Here is a 24,888-nt window from a genome sequence, read left to right as displayed (position 1 = left end):
TTTCACTCATTCTCTGCCTGAATCTCCTGCTCTGTCAATGTCTTGCTCTCCATTTCTCTCTCTCGCTCTATCACCCCTCTCTCTCTTTCTATCACCTCACTCTCTTGCTCTCTCTCTCTCTCTCTCTCTCACTCTCTCTCTCTCTATCCTCTCTCTCTCACTCTCTCCATCTATCACCTCTCTCTCTCACACCTCTCTTTCGCTCTCTCACTTCTCTCTCACCACTTTCACCTCTCTCTCGCTCTCTCACCTCTCTCTCTCTATTAGCTGTGACTGTAAACAGAGAGACACATCAAGTGCTCCAGCTTGTTCTGGAGCTCTATATCCTCTCCCACCGCTGTTGTTCTTTGCCCTTCCTCTCTCTCTCTCTCTCACACACACACACACACACACACACACACACACACACACACACACACACACACACACACACACACACACACACACACACACACACACACACACACACACACACACACACACACACACACACACACACACATTTGCTCTCCGCCTGTCTAGCGAAGTGTGCGTGTTTCACGGCGTCTCAGCCAGGTAGGCAGAGGAAGCTCTCTTGCCTGTTCCATTTGATGCATCGGGGAACATTTCAGTGAAGCGAGTGCTTCCGAGGTGCGGCAGACCTCTCCCGCATGTCAACGCTCTCCTCTCCTCCTTGTCATCCCCCTCTCACTCTCTCCATCCCTCCCTCTCTCTAAGCTTGTTCTGGTGGAAAGATGGGAAAATTGTACATTCAGATCTTGGCTCAAAGCACACAAACAGGGGCTGCAAACACACACACACACCCGGCGGCGACACACACACTGCCTCCTCTTCACACGCCACACTATTGTAATTCCATAATCATCACGTGGCTCCGGAGAATGTGGAATCAGAGAATACGTGTGTTCCCTGAATGATTACACACACACACACACACACACACACACACACACACACACACACACACACACACACACACACACACACACACACACGCACACGCACACGCACACGCACACACACACACACACAAAAAACACATTCTGGTGCTTTATCCCCCTTGGTAATCTGTTTACGGGGTGACAGGCACGTCAGGGGAAAAGTTAATTGAAAGCGGTACTAATCTGATGATGACACGCACACAGCCACAGAAAGTAGTCCTCGTCCCCGTCGTCACCGTGGCGATAGGCCCAGTCAGCCGGTCAGGTTGCACCTTGTTGTGTTGTGGCAGGGAGCAGAGGGAGTCAATAAGTTAATGCTACTTAATTTCATGCCTCTTGGTTCTGTTAAGCTGCTTGGTGTGTGTGGCGTGTTGATATGTAATCTGACAGTTGATATGCGTCTCACTGACTCACTCACCACAGATCTGGTTCTGCTTGTTTGTGCCCCCCTCCCCCCTCTTCTCTCATTATCTATCCTTCTCTTTCCTCCCCCTTTCTTCCCATCTTCTCCTTTCCTTCTCTCTCTCTCTTTCCCCTCCTTCTCTCTCTCCTTCCCTCTGTCCTCCACCTTTCCTTCTCCTCTTTCCTCCCCCTCCTCATTCCCCCTTATCTCTCCTTTACTCCATTCTTCCCTTCTCCCATCATTGTAAATGTGAATTAGTTCCTAACTAAATTACGTTCAAATCAAAACCAACAACAATGAAACTAATCTGCTCTCTCCCTCTCCTCTTCTCACAGGATGGCTACTATTCCCACCGCCCCAAGGAGAAAGTCAGAGTGGACAGCAACAATGAGAACTCTGTGCCCAAAGACTTTGAGAACATAGACAATAGTAACTTTGGCGCCCGTTCGCAGCCCCAGCGCCAGCCCCCAGGGGGCGCTAACAGTAACAAACACAGGGAGAGGCTGCAGGAAAAGGCCCATGCCGAACAGGCAACCTGGAAGGATAACGCTCCGATTCTCAGCCGGAGCTCCAACGAGGTTCTCCAGTACGGACGAGCCGTAGCCCAGAATGGCTCACTTCCTGTGGGCCCGAAAGCGGTTGGAGCCGGGGTGGGCTCCAGGAACCACCACAGCCGCTCTTCACAGCCACAGAGCCAGGGTCAGGCTCAGACTTACCCCCAGTCGCAGTCCCACCCCCCGACTCAACATAGACACCAACACCAGCATCAAACCAGGAAGCAGGCGACTGCGGCTCCATTGGAGGTCGTTTACGACCAGCCGCCCAAGTGTGAGATCAGTGGGAAGGAAGCCATTTCGGCTCTGTCCAGAGCCAAGACCAAGGAGTGCCGGCAGCAGATAGCTGAAGTGTACTGCAGACACAAGGAAGGTCAACTGATGCCTGAGAAGGTCACCCGCTACTGTCCCATAGAGGGTGAGTTAATAGATATACTGTTACTGTCCCATAGAGGGTGAGTTAATAGATATACTGTTACTAATGTTACTGTCCCATAGAGGGTGAGTTAATAGATATACTGTTACTGTCCCATAGAGGGTGAGTTAATAGATATACTGTTACTGTACCATAGAGGGTGAGTTAATAGATATACTGTTACTAATGTTACTGTCCCATAGAGGGTGAGTTAATAGATATACTGTTACTGTCCCATAGAGGGTGAGTTAATAGATATACTGTTACTGTACCATAGAGGGTGAGTTAATAGATATACTGTTACTGTCCCATAGAGGGTGAGTTAATAGATATACTGTTAATAATGTTACTGTCCCATAGAGGGTGAGTTAATAGATATACTGTTACTGTCCCATAGAGGGTGAGTTAATAGATATACTGTTACTGTACCATAGAGGGTGAGTTAATAGATATACTGTTACTGTCCCATAGAGGGTGAGTTAATAGAAAGACTGTTACTGTACCATAGAGGGTGAGTTAATAGATATACTGTTACTGTACCATAGAGGGTGAGTTAATAGATATACTGTTACTGTACCATAGAGGGTGAGTTAATAGATATACTGTTACTGTACCATAGAGGGTGAGTTAATAGATATACTGTTACTGTCCCATAGAGGGTGAGTTAATAGATATACTGTTACTGTACCATAGAGGGTGAGTTAATAGATATACTGTTACTGTCCCATAGAGGGTGAGTTAATTTATATACTGTTACTGTCCCATAGAGGGTGAGTTAATAGATATACTGTTACTGTACCATAGAGGGTGAGTTAATTGATATACTGTTACTGTCCCATAGAGGGTGAGTTAATAGATATACTGTTACTGTACCATAGAGGGTGAGTTAATTGATATACTGTTACTGTCCCATAGAGGGTGAGTTAATAGATATACTGTTACTGTCCCATAGAGGGTGAGTTAATGTATATACTGTTACTGTCCCATAGAGGGTGAGTTAATAGATATACTGTTACTGTCCCATAGAGGGTGAGTTAATATATATACTGTTACTGTCCCATAGAGGGTGAGTTAATAGATATACTGTTACTGTCCCATAGAGGGTGAGTTAATTTATATACTGTTACTGTCCCATAGAGGGTGAGTTAATAGATATACTGTTACTGTCCCATAGAGGGTGAGTTAATTGATATACTGTTACTGTACCATAGAGGGTGAGTTAATTGATATACTGTTACTGTCCCATAGAGGGTGAGTTAATTGATATACTGTTACTGTCCCATAGAGGATGAGTTAATAGATATACTGTTACTGTCCCATAGAGGGTGAGTTAATTTATATACTGTTACTGTCCCATAGAGGGTGAGTTAATAGATATACTGTTACTGTCCCATAGAGGGTGAGTTAATTTATATACTGTTACTGTCCCATAGAGGGTGAGTTAATAGATATACTGTTACTGTCCCATAGAGGGTGAGTTAATAGATATACTGTTACTGTACCATAGAGGGTGAGTTAATATATATACTGTTACTGTACCATAGAGGGTGAGTTAATTGATATACTGTTACTGTCCCATAGAGGGTGAGTTAATTGATATACTGTTACTGTCCCATAGAGGGTGAGTTAATGTATATACTGTTACTGTCCCATAGAGGGTGAGTTAATAGATATACTATTACTGTCCCATAGAGGGTGAGTTAATTTATATACTGTTACTGTCCCATAGAGGGTGAGTTAATTTATATACTGTTACTGTCCCATAGAGGGTGAGTTAATTTATATACTGTTACTGTCCCATAGAGGGTGAGTTAATAGATATACTATTACTGTCCCATAGAGGGTGAGTTAATAGATATACTATTACTGTCCCATAGAGGGTAAGTTAATAGATATACTGTTACTGTCCCATAGAGGGTTAGTTAATAGATATACTATTACTGTCCCATAGAGGGTGAGTTAATTGATATACTGTTACTGTCCCATAGAGGGTGAGTTAATTGATATACTGTTACTGTCCCATAGAGGGTGAGTTAATTTATATAATGTTACTGTACCATAGAGGGTGAGTTAATTTATATACTGTTACTGCCCCATAGAGGGTGAGTTAATTTATATACTGTTACTGTCCCATAGAGGGTGAGTTAATGTATATACTGTTACTGTCCCATAGAGGGTGAGTTAATAGATATACTATTACTGTCCCATAGAGGGTGAGTTAATTTATATACTGTTACTGTCCCATAGAGGGTGAGTTAATAGATATACTGTTACTGTCCCATAGAGGGTGAGTTAATTTATATACTGTTACTGTCCCATAGAGGGTGAGTTAATAGATATACTATTACTGTCCCTTAGAGGGTGGGTTAATTTATATAATGTTACTGCCCCATAGAGGGTGAGTTAATTTATATACTGTTACTGCCCCATAGAGGGTGAGTTAATTTATATACTGTTACTGCCCCATAGAGGGTGAGTTAATTTATATACTGTTACTGTCCCATAGAGGGTGAGTTAATTTATATACTGTTACTGTCCCATAGAGGGTGAGTTAATTTATATACTGTTACTGTCCTATAGAGGGTGAGTTAATAGATATACTGTTACTGTCCCATAGAGGGTGAGTTAATTTATATACTGTTACTGTCCCATAGAGGGTGAGTTAATTTATATACTGTTACTGTCCTATAGAGGGTGAGTTAATAGATATACTGTTACTGTCCCATAGAGGGTGAGTTAATTTATATACTGTTACTGTACCATAGAGGGTGAGTTAATAGATATACTGTTACTACTGTTACTGTACCATAGAGGGTGAGTTAATAGATATACTGTTACTGTCCCATAGAGGGTGAGTTAATAGATATACTGTTACTGTCCCATAGAGGGTGAGTTAATAGATATACTGTTACTGTCCCATAGAGGGTGAGTTAATAGATATACTGTTACTGTCCCATAGAGGGTGAGTTAATAGATATACTGTTACTGTACCATAGAGGGTGAGTTAATAGATATACTGTTACTGTCCCATAGAGGGTGAGTTAATAGATATACTGTACTGTCCTATAGAGGGTGAGTTAATAGATATACTGTTACTGTACCATAGAGGGTGAGTTAATAGATATACTGTTACTGTCCCATAGAGGGTGAGTTAATTTATATACTGTTACTGTACCATAGAGGGTGAGTTAATTGATATACTGTTACTGTAACATAGAGGGTGAGTTAATTGATATACTGTTACTGTAACATAGAGGGTGGGTACATTGATATACTGTTACTGTAACATAGAGGGTGGGTACATTGTGTAGAATTTACTGTAGAGATATAGGCCCGGTCCAGAATCAAGCCCGAACTCCTATCCCCTATAGACTGTACAGCTGAAGGAACTGAATAGGTTGAAGCAGTATGATAGTAGTTCCACTCTGCCCTCTGATCAGATCTACAGTAATGCCTGATGCTCTCGGGGGATGTGGGGAAGGGGTTGTTCCTGGATGGGCCATTGAGTGGAGAAAACTCTTTGGCCCGTACAGTTGTTTCTGGACTGTGGTCCTTTGTAGCTCAGTTGGTAGAGCATGGCATTTGTAAGGCCTGAATTGTGGGTTTGATTCGTAAAATGTATGCACGCGTGACTGTAAGTCACTTTGGAGAAACATGTCTGCTAAATGACATATATTATAGAAAACTATCACTTAGCTATGCTCACATTGCAAAGGTTTAGAGGAATTGAGGCTGGGTGGTAGTATGGGGAATGATTGGAGAGCAGGCTGTTCCTGGATGTGAACAGTTTGGGTATACTGGGTGTGAACCGTTTGGGTATACTGGGTGTGAACCGTTTGGGTATACTGGGTGTGAACCGTTTGGGTATACTGGGTGTGAACCGTTTGGGTATACTGGATGTGAACCGTTTGGGTATACTGGGTGTGAACAGTTTGGGTATACTGGGTGTGAACAGTTTGGGTATACTGGATGTGAACAGTTTGGTATACTGGGTGTGAACCGTTTGGGTATACTGGGTGTGAACAGTTTGGGTATACTGGATGTGAACCGTTTGGGTATACTGGGTGTGAACAGTTTGGTATACTGGGTGTGAACAGTTTGGGTATACTGGGTGTGAACAGTTTGGGTATACTGGGTGTGAACAGTTTGGGTATACTGGATGTGAACCGTTTGGGTATACTGGGTGTGAACAGTTTGGTATACTGGGTGTGAACCGTTTGGGTATACTGGGTGTGAACCGTTTGGGTATACTGGGTGTGAACAGTTTGGGTATACTGGGTGTGAACAGTTTGGTATACTGGATGTGAACCGTTTGGGTATACTGGGTGTGAACAGTTTGGTATACTGGGTGTGAACCGTTTGGGTATACTGGGTGTGAACAGTTTGGGTATACTGGGTGTGAACAGTTTGGTATACTGGATGTGAACCGTTTGGGTATACTGGGTGTGAACAGTTTGGTATACTGGGTGTGAACAGTTTGGTATACTGGGTGTGAACAGTTTGGGTATACTGGGTGTGAACAGTTTGGTATACTGGATGTGAACCGTTTGGGTATACTGGGTGTGAACAGTTTGGTATACTGGGTGTGAACAGTTTGGGTATACTGGATGTGAACCGTTTCGGTATACTGGGTGTGAACAGTTTGGTATACTGGATGTGAACCGTTTGGGTATACTGGGTGTGAACAGTTTGGTATACTGGGTGTGAACAGTTTGGGTATACTGGGTGTGAACAGTTTGGTATACTGGGTGTGAACCGTTTGGTATACTGGGTGTGGTACACTCAAGCATATTTGACCAGATGCTCTTTCATATTATATAAAAACAATTGCTAGAACATTCTGTTTGTTAGTCAATCATAGTAATAGTGTAATCATCGTGTGACAGCTTGATAGAGGCTCCTCTGAAACATGTTGTTTGTTTTGTCGTCATGGCCTGTCAATGTTTGAGTCCCAAATGGCTCTAATCCCTTTATCGTCCACTTCTTTTGACCAGGGCTCATAGGGTTCTGCTCAAAAGTAGTGCACTATGTAGGGAATAGGGAGCCATTTAGAACATATACCCTCTCTTTTTACAGCAGGAAAATACAATATCCCCTGAAGCTTAAATAAAATCTGTTTTGACTTAGGCACACAAACACAAACATTTATGCACGCACACACACACACACACACACACACACACACACACACACACACACACACACACACACACACACACACACACACACACACACACACACACACACACACACACACACACACACACACACACATTTATACACACACACAGATGTATGCACACACACACACACACACACACACAGAGATAGACACGTACACACACGCACAATACACTTCCTGTTGTTTTACTGCTAATAATTCTAATTCATATCAAAGTCAGGCAAGAAATGTGTTTCTTGGCTGATGAGAAATTTGTGCGAGAGAATGGAAGACACTTTTTGTATGTACACCAAATTGCTTTCCAATTTTCATTCTGTTCAGCCAAGCTGGCCACAGAAATTCAAGTTTGCACACACAGACTGACACGCACACACACGCACGCACGCACGCACGCAGACAGACAGACAGACAGACAGACAGACAGACAGACAGACAGACAGACAGACAGACAGACAGACAGACAGACAGACAGACAGACAGACAGACAGACAGACAGACAGACAGACAGACAGACGGATACACACAGGAACGCACAAACTCTTTCGCTTTCTCACCCTCTTCCTTTCTCTCTCTTTCTCTCTCTCTCTCTCTTTCTTACTCACAAACACACACACACACACACCGCACACACACACTTTTCCAAGTACACTGGTTGAACATCTGCAGGTTGGCAGAAGACTCCTGTAAACAAAATCTGTGAGCTTGCCACCATCGGTGAGGACCACGCATCAATGTTTAAAGAAACAACACACACACACACACACACACACACACACACACACACACACACACACACACACACACACACACACACACACACACACACACACACACACACACACACACACACACACACACACACACACAGGAGTGTATGGAGGACATGTGGAGGAAAGGAGAAAAAAGCCAGAACGATACATGGACATCTGGCCAGACATAACCAGACACTGTGCACCCACAATGACTGTGTAACCTTGTAGGCTACTGGACACTACTGGCTACACTTCCAGAAGATGGAAGGTAATGCTTGTCTATCTGGGACTATTCCAATGGTTGCGTCTGAAATTGCACCATAGTCACTTATAAGTGCACTACCTTTGAATAGGGTGCCAACACACCATGACTGCACCTTGTGAGTCCACCATGCCTGCACCTTGTGAGTCCACCATGACTGCACCTTGTGTTCCACCATGACTGCACCTTGTGAGTCCACCATGACTGCACCTTGTGTTCCACCATGACTGCACCTTGTGAGTCCACCATGACTGCACCTTGTGAGTCCACCTTGACTGCACCTTGTGTGTCCACCATGACTGCACCTTGTGTGTCCACCATGACTGCACCTTGTGAGTCTACCATGACTGCACCTTGTGAGTCCACCATGACTGCACCTTGTGTTCCACCATGACTGCACCTTGTGAGTCCACCATGACTGCACCTTGTGAGTCCACCTTGACTGCACCTTGTGTGTCCACCATGACTGCACCTTGTGAGTCCACCATGACTGCACCTTGTGAGTCCACCTTGACTGCACCTTGTGTGTCCACTATGACTGCACCTTGTGAGTCCACCATGACTGCACCTTGTGTTCCACCTTGACTGCACCTTGTGAGTCCACCATGACTGCACCTTGTGTTCCACCATGACTGCACCTTGTGTTCCACCATGACTGCACCTTGTGAGTCCACCATGACTGCACCTTGTGTTCCACCATGACTGCACCTTGTGTTCCACCATGACTGCACCTTGTGAGTCCACCATGACTGCACCTTGTGAGTCCACCATGACTGCACCTTGTGTTCCACCATGACTGCACCTTGTGTTCCACCATGACTGCACCTTGTGTTCCACCATGACTGCACCTTGTGTTCCACCATGACTGCACCTTGTGAGTCCACCATGACTGCACCTTGTGTTCCACCATGACTGCACCTTGTGTTCCACCATGACTGCACCTTGTGAGTCCACCATGACTGCACCTTGTGTTCCACTATGACTGCACCTTGTGAGTCCACCATGACTGCACCTTGTGTTCCACCTTGACTGCACCTTGTGAGTCCACCATGACTCCACCTTGTGTTCCACCTTGACTGCACCTTGTGTGTCAACCATGACTGCACCTTGTGAGTCCACCATGACTGCACCTTGTAAGTCCACCATGACTGCACCTTGGGTTCCACCATGACTGCACCTTGTGAGTCCACCATGACTGCACCTTGTGTTCCACCATGACTGCACCTTGTGAGTCCACCATGACTGCACCTTGTGTTCCACCTTGACTGCACCTTGTGTGTCCACTATGACTGCACCTTGTGAGTCCACCATGACTGCACCTTGTGTTCCACCTTGACTGCACCTTGTGAGTCCACCATGACTCCACCTTGTGTTCCACCTTGACTGCACCTTGTGTGTCAACCATGACTGCACCTTGTGAGTCCACCATGACTGCACCTTGTAAGTCCACCATGACTGCACCTTGTGTGTCCACCATGACTGCACCTTGTAAGTCCACCATGACTGCGCCTTGTGTGTCCACCATGACTGCACATTGTGTGTCCACCATGACTGCACCTTGTGAGTCCACCTTGACTGCACCTTGTGTGTCCACCATGACTGCACCTTGTGTGTCCACCATGACTGCACCTTGTGTGTCCACCATGACTGCACCTTGTGAGTCTACCATGACTGCACCTTGTGAGTCCACCATGACTGCACCTTGTGAGTCCACCATGACTGCACCTTGTGAGTCCACCATGACTGTGCAACTTTGTTCTGTACAGCAATGTAAGCGAGGATACATATTCCCCAAGATGTAAACCAACGCTTGTCTATCAGTGAATATGCTCATGTCGTCTCCCTAGACCAGGGCTGCTAACACTCTTCCTGGGGATCTACCATCCTGTGAGTTTTCAGTCCAACCCTCTTCCTGGGGATCTACCATCATGTGAGTTTTCAGTCCAACCCTCTTCCTGGGGATCTACCATCCTGTGAGTTTTCAGTCCAACCCTCTTCCTAGAGCTCTACCATCCTGTGAGTTTTCAGTCCAACCCTCTTCCTGGGGATCTACCATCCTGTGAGTTTTCAGTCCAACCCTCTTCCTAGAGCTCTACCATCCTGTGCGTTTTCAGTCCAACCCTTTTCCTGGGGATCTACTATCCTGTGAGTTTTCAGTCCAACCCTCTTCCTAGAGCTCTACCATCCTGTGAGTTTTCAGTCCAACCCTAATTTAACACACCTGATTCTACTAATTAGCTGATCAACAAGACCTTAACTAGCTGAATCAGATATGCTAAATTAGGGTTGAACTGAAAACCTACAGGACAGTAGATCTCCAGGAAGAGGGTAGGACTGAAAACCCACAGGACAGTAGATCTCCAGGAAGAGGGTTGGGTAGCCCTGCCCTAGACTCACCATCGTCATCCCACTCCAACTGACAGTTTGATCAAAGGAGACGGGGGAAATTGAAAAGGGCTTATTCCTGGTGGCGTCGTGTAACAACACGGACGGCTAAATTAAATCACTTTTTCTTTTTCACTCCCTCTGTCTGTTCTGTCGTCTGCCACAATGTTGTTCCCTCTCTCTCTCTCTCTCTCTCTCTCTCTCTCTCTCTCTCTCTCTCTCTCTCTCTCTCTCTCTCTCTCTCTCTCTCTCTCTCTCTCTCTCTCTATGTCTCTGATGCACCAATCTGAATTTGAGGCGCTAACCTTGTTAGCTATCCCTCTCGCTCTCTCCCCATGTCTCAGATGCACCAATCTGAATTTGAGACACTAACCTTGTTAGCTACAAATTGTCCAATTTGATTTCATCGGTATTCTGTCCTTGAAGAGTTGGCTGGGTTAGCGCGTAGCTGTTAGCGCCGGCTCCATAGGATATGAGAGGGTATATGTTAGCATTAGCAGAGCCTCTATATGCTAGCTGGGCTATTGTCTAATGTCTACATGGTTGTAATATGTGGGATGGAACTGGCATCATCATTGGTTGATGTCAGTTGTCAGCCAATGACCTTGCATGTTCGGTCACCCCTAAATACGTAGCAGGTAACATCATTCAAGGCTTATTCACTTGTTTGCTGATTAAAAAATAAAACCGCATTTCTGTTCTATAAGACCTACATCTAGAACGAAGTACAAGATAGATATACTCAGTCAGGTGAGACTTTAGTTGGATCCTTCGTTGGTACTGAGCAGATGTTGCATTAAAGGACTTTAATATTGGAAACTAAAAGGACATTTCTGCTCCTCTCCTCTTCCAACCTCTCGCATGACTGGTTGAGATGGACGGCCATGAGCTGCAGAAGTTACAGAAGATGAAGGAGAGAGAGAGAGAGAAGAATGAAATGATGGAGAGAGAGAGTTCTGATAGCAGATGAGGGAGATGCAGTTTGAAAGATCGATGGCGATAGGAGAGAGGACAAAGAGGGATGTGGCAGAGTCTGGCGTTTTTAGACCTATCACGTCCCTGTAGGTGTAGAGACACACAACACATTGGCTCATTAGTTCAGCTAGCTAGCATATCACAAGCCTCAAAGTGCTTGGTGAAGCGCTCCGCCAATTAGCCTAGTGCCATGCTAGCCGGTGAACCTCCCGAGCTGCCTACCAATTACTGTTCAATCTGATACTGTGTGTGTGTGTGTGTGTGTGTGTGTGTGTGTGTGTGTGTGTGTGTGTGTGTGTGTGTGTGTGTGTGTGTGTGTGTGTGTGTGTGTGTGTGTGTGTGTGTGTGTGTGTGTTGATTCGTCTATCCTTGTGGGGAGCTAAAATTCCCAGAAGTCCCCACAAGGATAGTAAAACAAGGAGAATTCTCCCGTCTCTAGGAGGACAAAGGCTATTTTAAGGTTAGGGGTTAGGTTTAGGGTTAGGGTTAAAATTAGGAGTAGGGTTAGTGGTTTGGGTTACGGGGTAAGGTAAGGTTTATGGTTAGGGTTAGATTTAGGGTTAGGGGTAAGGGGAAATAGTATTTTGTATAGAAATACAAAACGTGTGTGTGTGTGTGCCACTCCAGAAAATTTTTCACCCAACACTGTCAACTAACTAACCAACCAGCCAACCAACCATAGAAATAGAATAACCAATCACAGATCCATTAACTTGAATGGGGAATGCCCATTCTAGTAATTATAGTTACAGTGGGGAGAACAAGTATTTGATACACTGCCGATTTTGCCGATTTTCCTACTTACAAAGCATGTAGAGGTCTGTAATTTTTATCATAGGTACACTTCAACTGTGAGAGACAGAATCTAAAACAAAAATCCAGAAAATCACATTGTATGATTTTTAAGTAATTAATTTGCATATTATTGCATGACATAAGTATTTGATACATCAGAAAAGCAGAGCTTAATATTTGGTACAGAAACCTTTGTTTGCAATTACAGAGATCTTACGTTTCCTGTAGTTCTTGACCAGGTTTGCACACACTGCAGCAGGGATTTTGGCCCACTCCTCCATACAGACCTTCTCCAGATCCTTCAGGTTTCGTGGCTGTCGCTGGGCAATACGGACTTTTAGCTCCCTCCAAAGATTTTCTATTGGGTTCAGGTCTGGAGACTGGCTAGGCCACTCCAGGACCTTGAGATGCTTCTTACGGAGCCACTCCTTAGTTGCCCTGGCTGTGTGTTTTGGGTCGTTGTCATGCTGGAAGACCCAGCCACAACCCATCTTCAATGCTCTTACTGAGGGAAGGAGGTTGTTGGCCAAGATCTCGCGATACATGGCCCCATCCATCCTCCCCTCAATACGGTGCAGTCGTCCTGTCCCCTTTGCAGAAAAGCATCCCCAAAGAATGATGTTTCCGCCTCCATGCTTCACGGTTGGGATGGTGTTCTTGGTGTTGTACTCATCCTTCTTCTTCCTCCAAACACTGCGAGTGGAGTTTTGACCAAAAAGCTCTATTTTTGTCTCATCAGACCACATGACCTTCTCCCATTCCTCCTCTGGATCATCCAGATGGTCATTGGCTAACTTCAGACGGGCCTGGACATGCGCTGGCTTGAGCAGGGGGACCTTGCGTGCGCTGCAGTATTTTAATCCATGACGGCGTAGTGTGTTACAAATGGTTTTCTTTGAGACTGTGGTCCCATCTCTCTTCAGGTTATTGACCAGGTCCTGCCGTGTAGTTCTGGGCTGATCCCTCACCTTCCTCATGATCATTGATGCCCCACGAGGTGAGATCTTGCATGGAGCCCCAGACCGAGGGTGATTGACCGTCATCTTGAACTTCTTCCATTTTCTAATAATTGCGCCAACAGTTGTTGCCTTCTCACCAAGCAGCTTGCCTATTGTCTTGTAGCCCATCCCAGCCTTGTGCAGGTCTACAATTTTATCCCTGATGTCCTTACACAGCTCTCTGGTCTTGGCCATTGTGGAGAGGTTGGAGTCTGTTTGATAGAGTGTGTGGATAGGTGTCTTTTATACAGGTAACGAGTTCAAACAGGTGCAGTTAATACAGATAATGAGTGGAGAACAGGAGGGCTTCTTAAAGAAAAACTAACAGGTCTGTGAGAGCCGGAATTCTTACTGGTTGGTAGGTGATCAAATACTTATGTCATGCAATAAAATGCAAATTAATTACTTAAAAATCATACAATATGTTTTTCTGGATTTTTGTTTTAGATTCCGTCTCTCACAGTTGAAGTGTAACTATGATAAAAATGACAGACCTCTACATGCTTTGTAAGTAGGAAAACCTGCAAAATCGGCAGTGTATCAAATACTTGTTCTCCCCACTGTATTTGCAACAACCACATTCACATTCAATATCCCATAGGCACAGCCAGGCTTCATAGTAACACACACACACACACTCACACTCACACTTTTCCAACCACATTCACATTCAAAACTCCATATTAATAGGCAGGATTCGTAGTAACCAAACTATGAATAAAATGATAATTCTTGGGGGGAATTGGCTGATTGAGTGATGGGCAGAAGGCATGGCCAATTGGAGTCACGGGAGCATGTCTGTAGCCCCGCCCCTGTTGTTAGGCTTTAAATACAAGCAAGCAAAAGGTCCTGCCCTTCAATTGAGATAATTACAGTAGGAGCCTAGCTTGTCCAGACACAGGGAAGAAAGAGCCAGAAGGGGAGGGGCACCTTGTGATCTTTTAACCCCTGGGACAGCATACCCTAAGGGGGTTGAAACACTTACCACGTCCCCCGCTGCTGTAGACACAGGGAAGAACCGGGAGGGGTGCCTTGTAGCCTTTTACCTCAGGGACAGCACACCCTAAGAGGGTGAAAGCACCCACCATCTTCTCCCCTCTTTTCTGCCCATCCAGGGACCAGAGCGAGTCGTGACATTGCCCTCTGGGAAACCAAGTCCCCTTCCCTCACAACACAGAGGACGAGATTACTGTCATTATCTCCTGAACAACCTTGTCCTCTCTGTCGTCAACAAACATAACGTCTCAATAAAGCTCTGTGTTTCCTGTAATTCCATAGGCCCTGTGAACACTAAACAACCACCATATGTAATAATGGTGCTGGATTGTATTCCCCTCGTACTTATTTGCTGATGGAGAACATAATACAAGACCAAGATAGAGGCTCTGAGCGGAAATCATTTTTTTAAGGCGTTTACTATTAGAAGGAAAGAAACCACTATATGAATCCGTGTGGCTTTTTGAATGGTTTCTGGAGAGAGCTGGAATTGTTTGATTGTGTGGTCGTGAGTTGGAATAGTCATTGTCTACTTACTTCCAAGTCTTATTCTGGGAGTGTGGTAGAGAGCAATGATGACACACTATCAAGCGAACCCCACCCCAAACCCAAAGGAATGGTTCTAGGATTCCTATTCCTATCTTGTGGCCTTGCTAGTCATGGTTCAAAGAACTCTATGGTCACATAGTGAATGACACTCATCTCCTTGTGACATGCTTCTTCTTCTTCATACTATGCACAGTAACAGCACAGTAACCTTGGAGTTTCTGCGCCTCGTGTTCAGTATACCTTCCAGCGTATGAAGTATAGACGATGAACCTAATGTGTGTGTTATTATTCTGTCCACGTAAGGCAATTGCCAGCGTCTGGGAGGAAGACTCGTCAGAGAGTTCTACATACAGGTACATGTTTTATTCTCTGTATGAATGACTAACAACCTGTCTCTGTACGGTATCGTTGTGTTGTTCAGGTAAGGCCAATGCCAACGTGGTGTGGGAGGAGGACTCGTCAGAGGGCCCACCGTCGGCCCCCGTCAGGATAGTCTTCGTCCTGGTGGTCCACGGCAGAGCCTCAAGACAGTTCCAGAGACTTTTCAAGGCCATCTACCACACCTCACACTACTACTATATACATATAGACCAGGTAAGACTATAGACTACCATCTACCACACCTCACACTACTACTATATACATATAGACCAGGTAAGACTATAGACTACCATCTACCACACCTCACACTACTACTATATACATATAGACCAGCCTATAGACTATAGACTACCATCTACCACCTCACACTACTACTATATACATATAGACCAGACTATAGACTACCATCTACCACCTCACACTACTGCTATATACATATAGACCAGACTATAGACTACCATCTACCACCTCACACTACTACTATATACATATAGACCAGACTATAGACCACCATCTACCACCTCACACTACTACTATATACATATAGACCAGACTATAGACTATGACTACCATCTACCACCTCACACTACTACTATATACATATAGACCAGACTATAGACTATAGACTACCATCTACCACCTCACACTACTACTATATACATATAGACCAGACTATAGACTACCATCTACCACCTCACACTACTACTATATACATATAGACCAGACTATAGACTATAGACTACCATCTACCACCTCACACTACTACTATATACATATAGACCAGACTATAGACTATAGACTACCATCTACCACACCTCACACTACTACTATATACATATAGACCAGACTATAGACTATAGACTACCATCTACCACCTCACACTACTACTATATACATATAGACCAGACTATAGACTACCATCTACCACCTCACACTACTACTATATACATATAGACCAGACTATAGACTACCATCTACCACCTCACACTACTGCTATATACATATAGACCAGACTATAGACTACCATCTACCACCTCACACTACTACTATATACATATAGACCAGCCTATAGACTATAGACTACCATCTACCACCTCACACTACTACTATATACATATAGACCAGACTATAGACTACCATCTACCACCTCACACTACTGCTATATACATATAGACCAGACTATAGACTACCATCTACCACCTCACACTACTACTATATACATATAGACCAGACTATAGACCACCATCTACCACCTCACACTACTACTATATACATATAGACCAGACTATAGACTATGACTACCATCTACCACCTCACACTACTACTATATACATATAGACCAGACTATAGACTATAGACTACCATCTACCACCTCACACTACTACTATATACATATAGACCAGACTATAGACTACCATCTACCACCTCACACTACTACTATATACATATAGACCAGACTATAGACTATAGACTACCATCTACCACCTCACACTACTACTATATACATATAGACCAGACTATAGACTATAGACTACCATCTACCACACCTCACACTACTACTATATACATATAGACCAGACTATAGACTATAGACTACCATCTACCACCTCACACTACTACTATATACATATAGACCAGACTATAGACTACCATCTACCACCTCACACTACTACTATATACATATAAACCAGACAATAGACTACCATCTACCACCTCACACTACTACTATATACATATAGACCAGCCTATAGACTATAGACTACCATCTACCACCTCACACTACTACTATATACATATAGACCAGACTATAGACTATAGACTACCATCTACCACCTCACACTACTACTATATACATATAGACCAGGTAAGACTATAGACTACCATCTACCACCTCACACTACTACTATATACATATAGACCAGGTAAGACAATAGACTACCATCTACCACCTCACACTACTACTATATACATATAGACCAGACTATAGACTACCATCTACCACCTCACACTACTACTATATACATATAGACCAGACTATAGACTATAGACTACCATCTACCACACCTCACACTACTACTATATACATATAGACCAGACTATAGACTATAGACTACCTTCTACCACCTCACACTACTACTATATACATATAGACCAGACTATAGACTATAGACTACCATCTACCACCTCACACTACTACTATATACATATAAACCAGACAATAGACTACCATCTACCACCTCACACTACTACTATATACATATAGACCAGCCTATAGACTATAGACTACCATCTACCACCTCACACTACCACTATATACATATAGACCAGACAATAGACTACCATCTACCACCTCACACTACTACTATATACATATAGACCAGACTATAGACTACCATCTACCACCTCACACTACTACTATATACATATAGACCAGACTATAGACTACCATCTACCACCTCACACTACTACTATATACATATAGACCAGACTATAGACTACCATCTACCACCTCACACTACTACTATATACATATAGACCAGACTATAGACTACCATCTACCACACCTCACACTACTACTATATACATATAGACCAGACTATAAACTACCATCTAGCACCTCACACTACTACTATATACATATAGACCAGGTAAGACTATAGACTACCATCTACCACACCTCACACTACTACTATATACATATAGACCAGACTATAGACTGCCATCTACCACCTCACACTACTACTATATACATATAGACCAGACTATAGACTACCATCTACCACCTCACACTACTACTATATACATATAGACCAGACTATAGACTATAGACTACCATCTACCACCTCACACTACTACTATATACATATAGACCAGACTATAGACTATAGACTACCATCTACCACCTCACACTACTACTATATACATATAGACCAGACTATAGACTACCATCTACCACCTCACACTACTACTATATACATATAGACCAGACTATAGACTATAGACTACCATCTACCACCTCACACTACTTCTATATACATATAGACCAGGTAAGACTATAGACTACCATCTCACACTACTACTATATACATATAGACCAGACTATAGACTACCATCTACCACCTCGAACTACTACTATATACATATAGTCCAGACTATAGACTATAGACTACCATCTACCACCTCACAGTACTACTATATACATATAGACCAGCCTATAGACTAGACTACCATCTACCACCTCACACTACTACTATATACATATAGACCAGCCTATAGACTACCATCTACCACCTCACACTACTACTATATACATATAGACCAGACTATAGACTATAGACTACCTTCTACCACCTCACACTACTACTATATACATATAGACCAGCCTATAGACTATATACTACCATCCACCACCTCACGCTACTACTATATACATATAGACCAGACTATAGACTATAGACTACCATCTACCACCTCACACTACTACTATATACATATAGACCAGGTAAGACTATAGACTACCATCTCACACTACTACTATATACATATAGACCAGACTATAGACTACCATCTACCACCTCACACTACTACTATATACATATAGACCAGACTATAGACTACCATCTACCACCTCACACTACTACTATATACATATAGACCAGGTAAGACTATAGACTACCATCTACCACACCTCACACTACTACTATATACATATAGACCAGACTATAGACTACCTTCTACCACCTCACACTACTACTATATACATATAGACCAGGTAAAACTATAGACTACCATCTACCACACCTCACACTACTACTATATACATATAGACCAGGTAAGAATATAGACTACCATCTACCACACCTCACACTACTACTATATACATATAGACCAGACTATAGACTACCATCTACCACCTCACACTACTACTATATACATATAGACCAGACTATAGACTACCATCTACCACCTCACACTACTACTATATACATATAGACCAGACTATAGACTACCATCTACCACATCTCACACTACTACTATATACATATAGACCAGACTATAGACTATAGACTACCATCTACCACATCTCACACTACTACTATATTCATATAGACCAGACTATAGACTACCATCTACCACCTCACACTACTACTATATACATATAGACCAGACTATAGACTATAGACTACCATCTACCACCTCACACTACTACTATATACATATAGACCAGACTATAGACTACCATCTACCACACCTCACACTACTACTATATACATATAGACCAGGTAAGACTAAAGACTACCATCTACCACACCTCACACTACTACTATATACATATAGACCAGGTAAGACTATAGACTACCATCTACCACACCTCACACTACTACTATATACATATAGACCAGGTAAGACTATAGACTACCATCTACCACACCTCACACTACTACTATATACATATAGACCAGACTATAGACTACCATCTACCACCTCACACTACTACTATATACATATAGACCAGACTATAGACTACCATCTACCACCTCACACTACTACTATATACATATAGACCAGGTAAGACTATAGACTACCATCTACCACCTCACACTACTACTATATACATATAGACCAGGTAAGACTATAGACTACCATCTACCACATCTCACACTACTACTATATTCATATAGACCAGACTATAGACTACCATCTACCACCTCACACTACTACTATATACATATAGACCAGACTATAGACTATAGACTACCATCTACCACCTCACACTACTACTATATACATATAGACCAGACTATAGACTACCATCTACCACACCTCACACTACTACTATATACATATAGACCAGGTAAGACTAAAGACTACCATCTACCACACCTCACACTACTACTATATACATATAGACCAGGTAAGACTATAGACTACCATCTACCACACCTCACACTACTACTATATACATATAGACCAGGTAAGACTATAGACTACCATCTACCACACCTCACACTACTACTATATACATATAGACCAGACTATAGACTACCATCTACCACCTCACACTACTACTATATACATATAGACCAGACTATAGACTACCATCTACCACCTCACACTACTACTATATACATATAGACCAGGTAAGACTATAGACTACCATCTACCACCTCACACTACTACTATATACATATAGACCAGACTATAGACTACCATCTACCACCTCACACTACTACTATATACATATAGACCAGCCTATAGACTACCTTCTACCACCTCACACTACTACTATATACATATAGACCAGACTATAGACTACCATCTACCACCTCACACTACTACTATATACATATAGACCAGACTATAGACTACCATCTACCACCTCACACTACTACTATATACATATAGACCAGACTATAGACCACCATCTACCACCTCACACTACTACTATATACATATAGACCAGACTATAGACTACCATCTACCACCTCACACTACTACTATATACATATAGACCAGACTATAGACTACCATCTACCACACCTCACACTACTACTATATACATATAGACCAGACTATAAACTACCATCTACCACCTCACACTACTACTATATACATATAGACCAGGTAAGACTATAGACTACCATCTACCACACCTCACACTACTACTATATACATATAGACCAGACTATAGACTGCCATCTACCACCTCACACTACTACTATATACATATAGACCAGACTATAGACTACCATCTACCACCTCACACTACTACTATATACATATAGACCAGACTATAGACTTAAGACTACCATCTACCACCTCACACTACTACTATATACATATAGACCAGACTATAGACTATAGACTACCATCTACCACCTCACACTACTACTATATACATATAGACCAGGTAAGACTATAGACTACCATCTACCACCTCACACTACTACTATATACATATAGACCAGGTAAGACAATAGACTACCATCTACCACCTCACACTACTACTATATACATATAGACCAGACTATAGACTATAGACTACCATCTACCACACCTCACACTACTACTATATACATATAGACCAGACTATAGACTATAGACTACCTTCTACCACCTCACACTACTACTATATACATATAGACCAGACTATAGACTATAGACTACCATCTACCACCTCACACTACTACTATATACATATAAACCAGACAATAGACTACCATCTACCACCTCACACTACTACTATATACATATAGACCAGCCTATAGACTATAGACTACCATCTACCACCTCACACTACCACTATATACATATAGACCAGACAATAGACTACCATCTACCACCTCACACTACTACTATATACATATAGACCAGACTATAGACTACCATCTACCACCTCACACTACTACTATATACATATAGACCAGACTATAGACTACCATCTACCACCTCACACTACTACTATATACATATAGACCAGACTATAGACTACCATCTACCACCTCACACTACTACTATATACATATAGACCAGACTATAGACTACCATCTACCACACCTCACACTACTACTATATACATATAGACCAGACTATAAACTACCATCTAGCACCTCACACTACTACTATATACATATAGACCAGGTAAGACTATAGACTACCATCTACCACACCTCACACTACTACTATATACATATAGACCAGACTATAGACTGCCATCTACCACCTCACACTACTACTATATACATATAGACCAGACTATAGACTACCATCTACCACCTCACACTACTACTATATACATATAGACCAGACTATAGACTATAGACTACCATCTACCACCTCACACTACTACTATATACATATAGACCAGACTATAGACTATAGACTACCATCTACCACCTCACACTACTACTATATACATATAGACCAGACTATAGACTACCATCTACCACCTCACACTACTACTATATACATATAGACCAGACTATAGACTATAGACTACCATCTACCACCTCACACTACTTCTATATACATATAGACCAGGTAAGACTATAGACTACCATCTCACACTACTACTATATACATATAGACCAGACTATAGACTACCATCTACCACCTCGAACTACTACTATATACATATAGTCCAGACTATAGACTATAGACTACCATCTACCACCTCACAGTACTACTATATACATATAGACCAGCCTATAGACTAGACTACCATCTACCACCTCACAGTACTACTATATACATATAGACCAGCCTATAGACTAGACTACCATCTACCACCTCACACTACTACTATATACATATAGACCAGCCTATAGACTACCATCTACCACCTCACACTACTACTATATACATATAGACCAGACTATAGACTATAGACTACCTTCTACCACCTCACACTACTACTATATACATATAGACCAGCCTATAGACTATATACTACCATCCACCACCTCACGCTACTACTATATACATATAGACCAGAATATAGACTATAGACTACCATCTACCACCTCACACTACTACTATATACATATAGACCAGGTAAGACTATAGACTACCATCTCACACTACTACTATATACATATAGACCAGACTATAGACTACCATCTACCACCTCACACTACTACTATATACATATAGACCAGACTATAGACTACCATCTACCACCTCACACTACTACTATATACATATAGACCAGGTAAGACTACCATCTACCACACCTCACACTACTACTATATACATATAGACCAGACTATAGACTACCTTCTACCACCTCACACTACTACTATATACATATAGACCAGGTAAAACTATAGACTACCATCTACCACACCTCACACTACTACTATATACATATAGACCAGGTAAGACTATAGACTACCATCTACCACACCTCACACTACTACTATATACATATAGACCAGACTATAGACTACCATCTACCACCTCACACTACTACTATATACATATAGACCAGACTATAGACTACCATCTACCACATCTCACACTACTACTATATACATATAGACCAGGTAAGACTATAGACTACCATCTACCACATCTCACACTACTACTATATTCATATAGACCAGACTATAGACTACCATCTACCACCTCACACTACTACTATATACATATAGACCAGACTATAGACTATAGACTACCATCTACCACCTCACACTACTACTATATACATATAGACCAGACTATAGACTACCATCTACCACACCTCACACTACTACTATATACATATAGACCAGGTAAGACTATAGACTACCATCTACCACCTCACACTACTACTATATACATATAGACCAGGTAAGACTAAAGACTACCATCTACCACACCTCACACTACTACTATATACATATAGACCAGGTAAGACTATAGACTACCATCTACCACACCTCACACTACTACTATATACATATAGACCAGGTAAGACTATAGACTACCATCTACCACACCTCACACTACTACTATATACATATAGACCAGACTATAGACTACCATCTACCACCTCACACTACTACTATATACATATAGACCAGACTATAGACTACCATCTACCACCTCACACTACTACTATATACATATAGACCAGGTAAGACTATAGACTACCATCTACCACCTCACACTACTACTATATACATATAGACCAGACTATAGACTACCATCTACCACCTCACACTACTACTATATACATATAGACCAGACTATAGACTACCATCTACCACACCTCACACTACTGCTGTATACATATAGACCAGACTATAGACTACCATCTACCACCTCACACTACTACTATATACATATAGACCAGACTATAGACTACCATCTACCACCTCACACTACTACTATATACATATAGACCAGACTATAGACCACCATCTACCACCTCACACTACTACTATATACATATAGACCAGACTATAGACTACCATCTACCACCTCACACTACTACTATATACATATAGACCAGACTATAGACTACCATCTACCACACCTCACACTACTACTATATACATATAGACCAGACTATAAACTACCATCTACCACCTCACACTACTACTATATACATATAGACCAGGTAAGACTATAGACTACCATCTACCACACCTCACACTACTACTATATACATATAGACCAGACTATAGACTGCCATCTACCACCTCACACTACTACTATATACATATAGACCAGACTATAGACTACCATCTACCACCTCACACTACTACTATATACATATAGACCAGACTATAGACTTAAGACTACCATCTACCACCT

The 24,888-nt window shown here is 42.4% G+C and overlaps 1 protein-coding gene across 1 annotated transcript in view; it reads left to right on the top strand.

The window, feature by feature from the left end:
* Positions 1-24,888, top strand: part of xylt1 (xylosyltransferase I) — a 125,445-nt gene that overhangs the window by 53,509 nt on the left and 47,048 nt on the right. Inside the window, exons 2-3 of the mRNA XM_071389504.1 lie at positions 1,680-2,316; positions 15,629-15,801. Of these exons, the coding sequence (XP_071245605.1) occupies positions 1,680-2,316; positions 15,629-15,801 (810 nt within the window). The remainder of the gene's footprint in view (positions 1-1,679; positions 2,317-15,628; positions 15,802-24,888) is intronic.

Source organism: Salvelinus alpinus, chromosome 2 (assembly GCF_045679555.1).
Source record: "Salvelinus alpinus chromosome 2, SLU_Salpinus.1, whole genome shotgun sequence".
In the NCBI taxonomy this organism is placed as follows: domain Eukaryota; kingdom Metazoa; phylum Chordata; class Actinopteri; order Salmoniformes; family Salmonidae; genus Salvelinus; species Salvelinus alpinus.
This window is presented reverse-complemented; position numbering and strand designations above follow the sequence as displayed.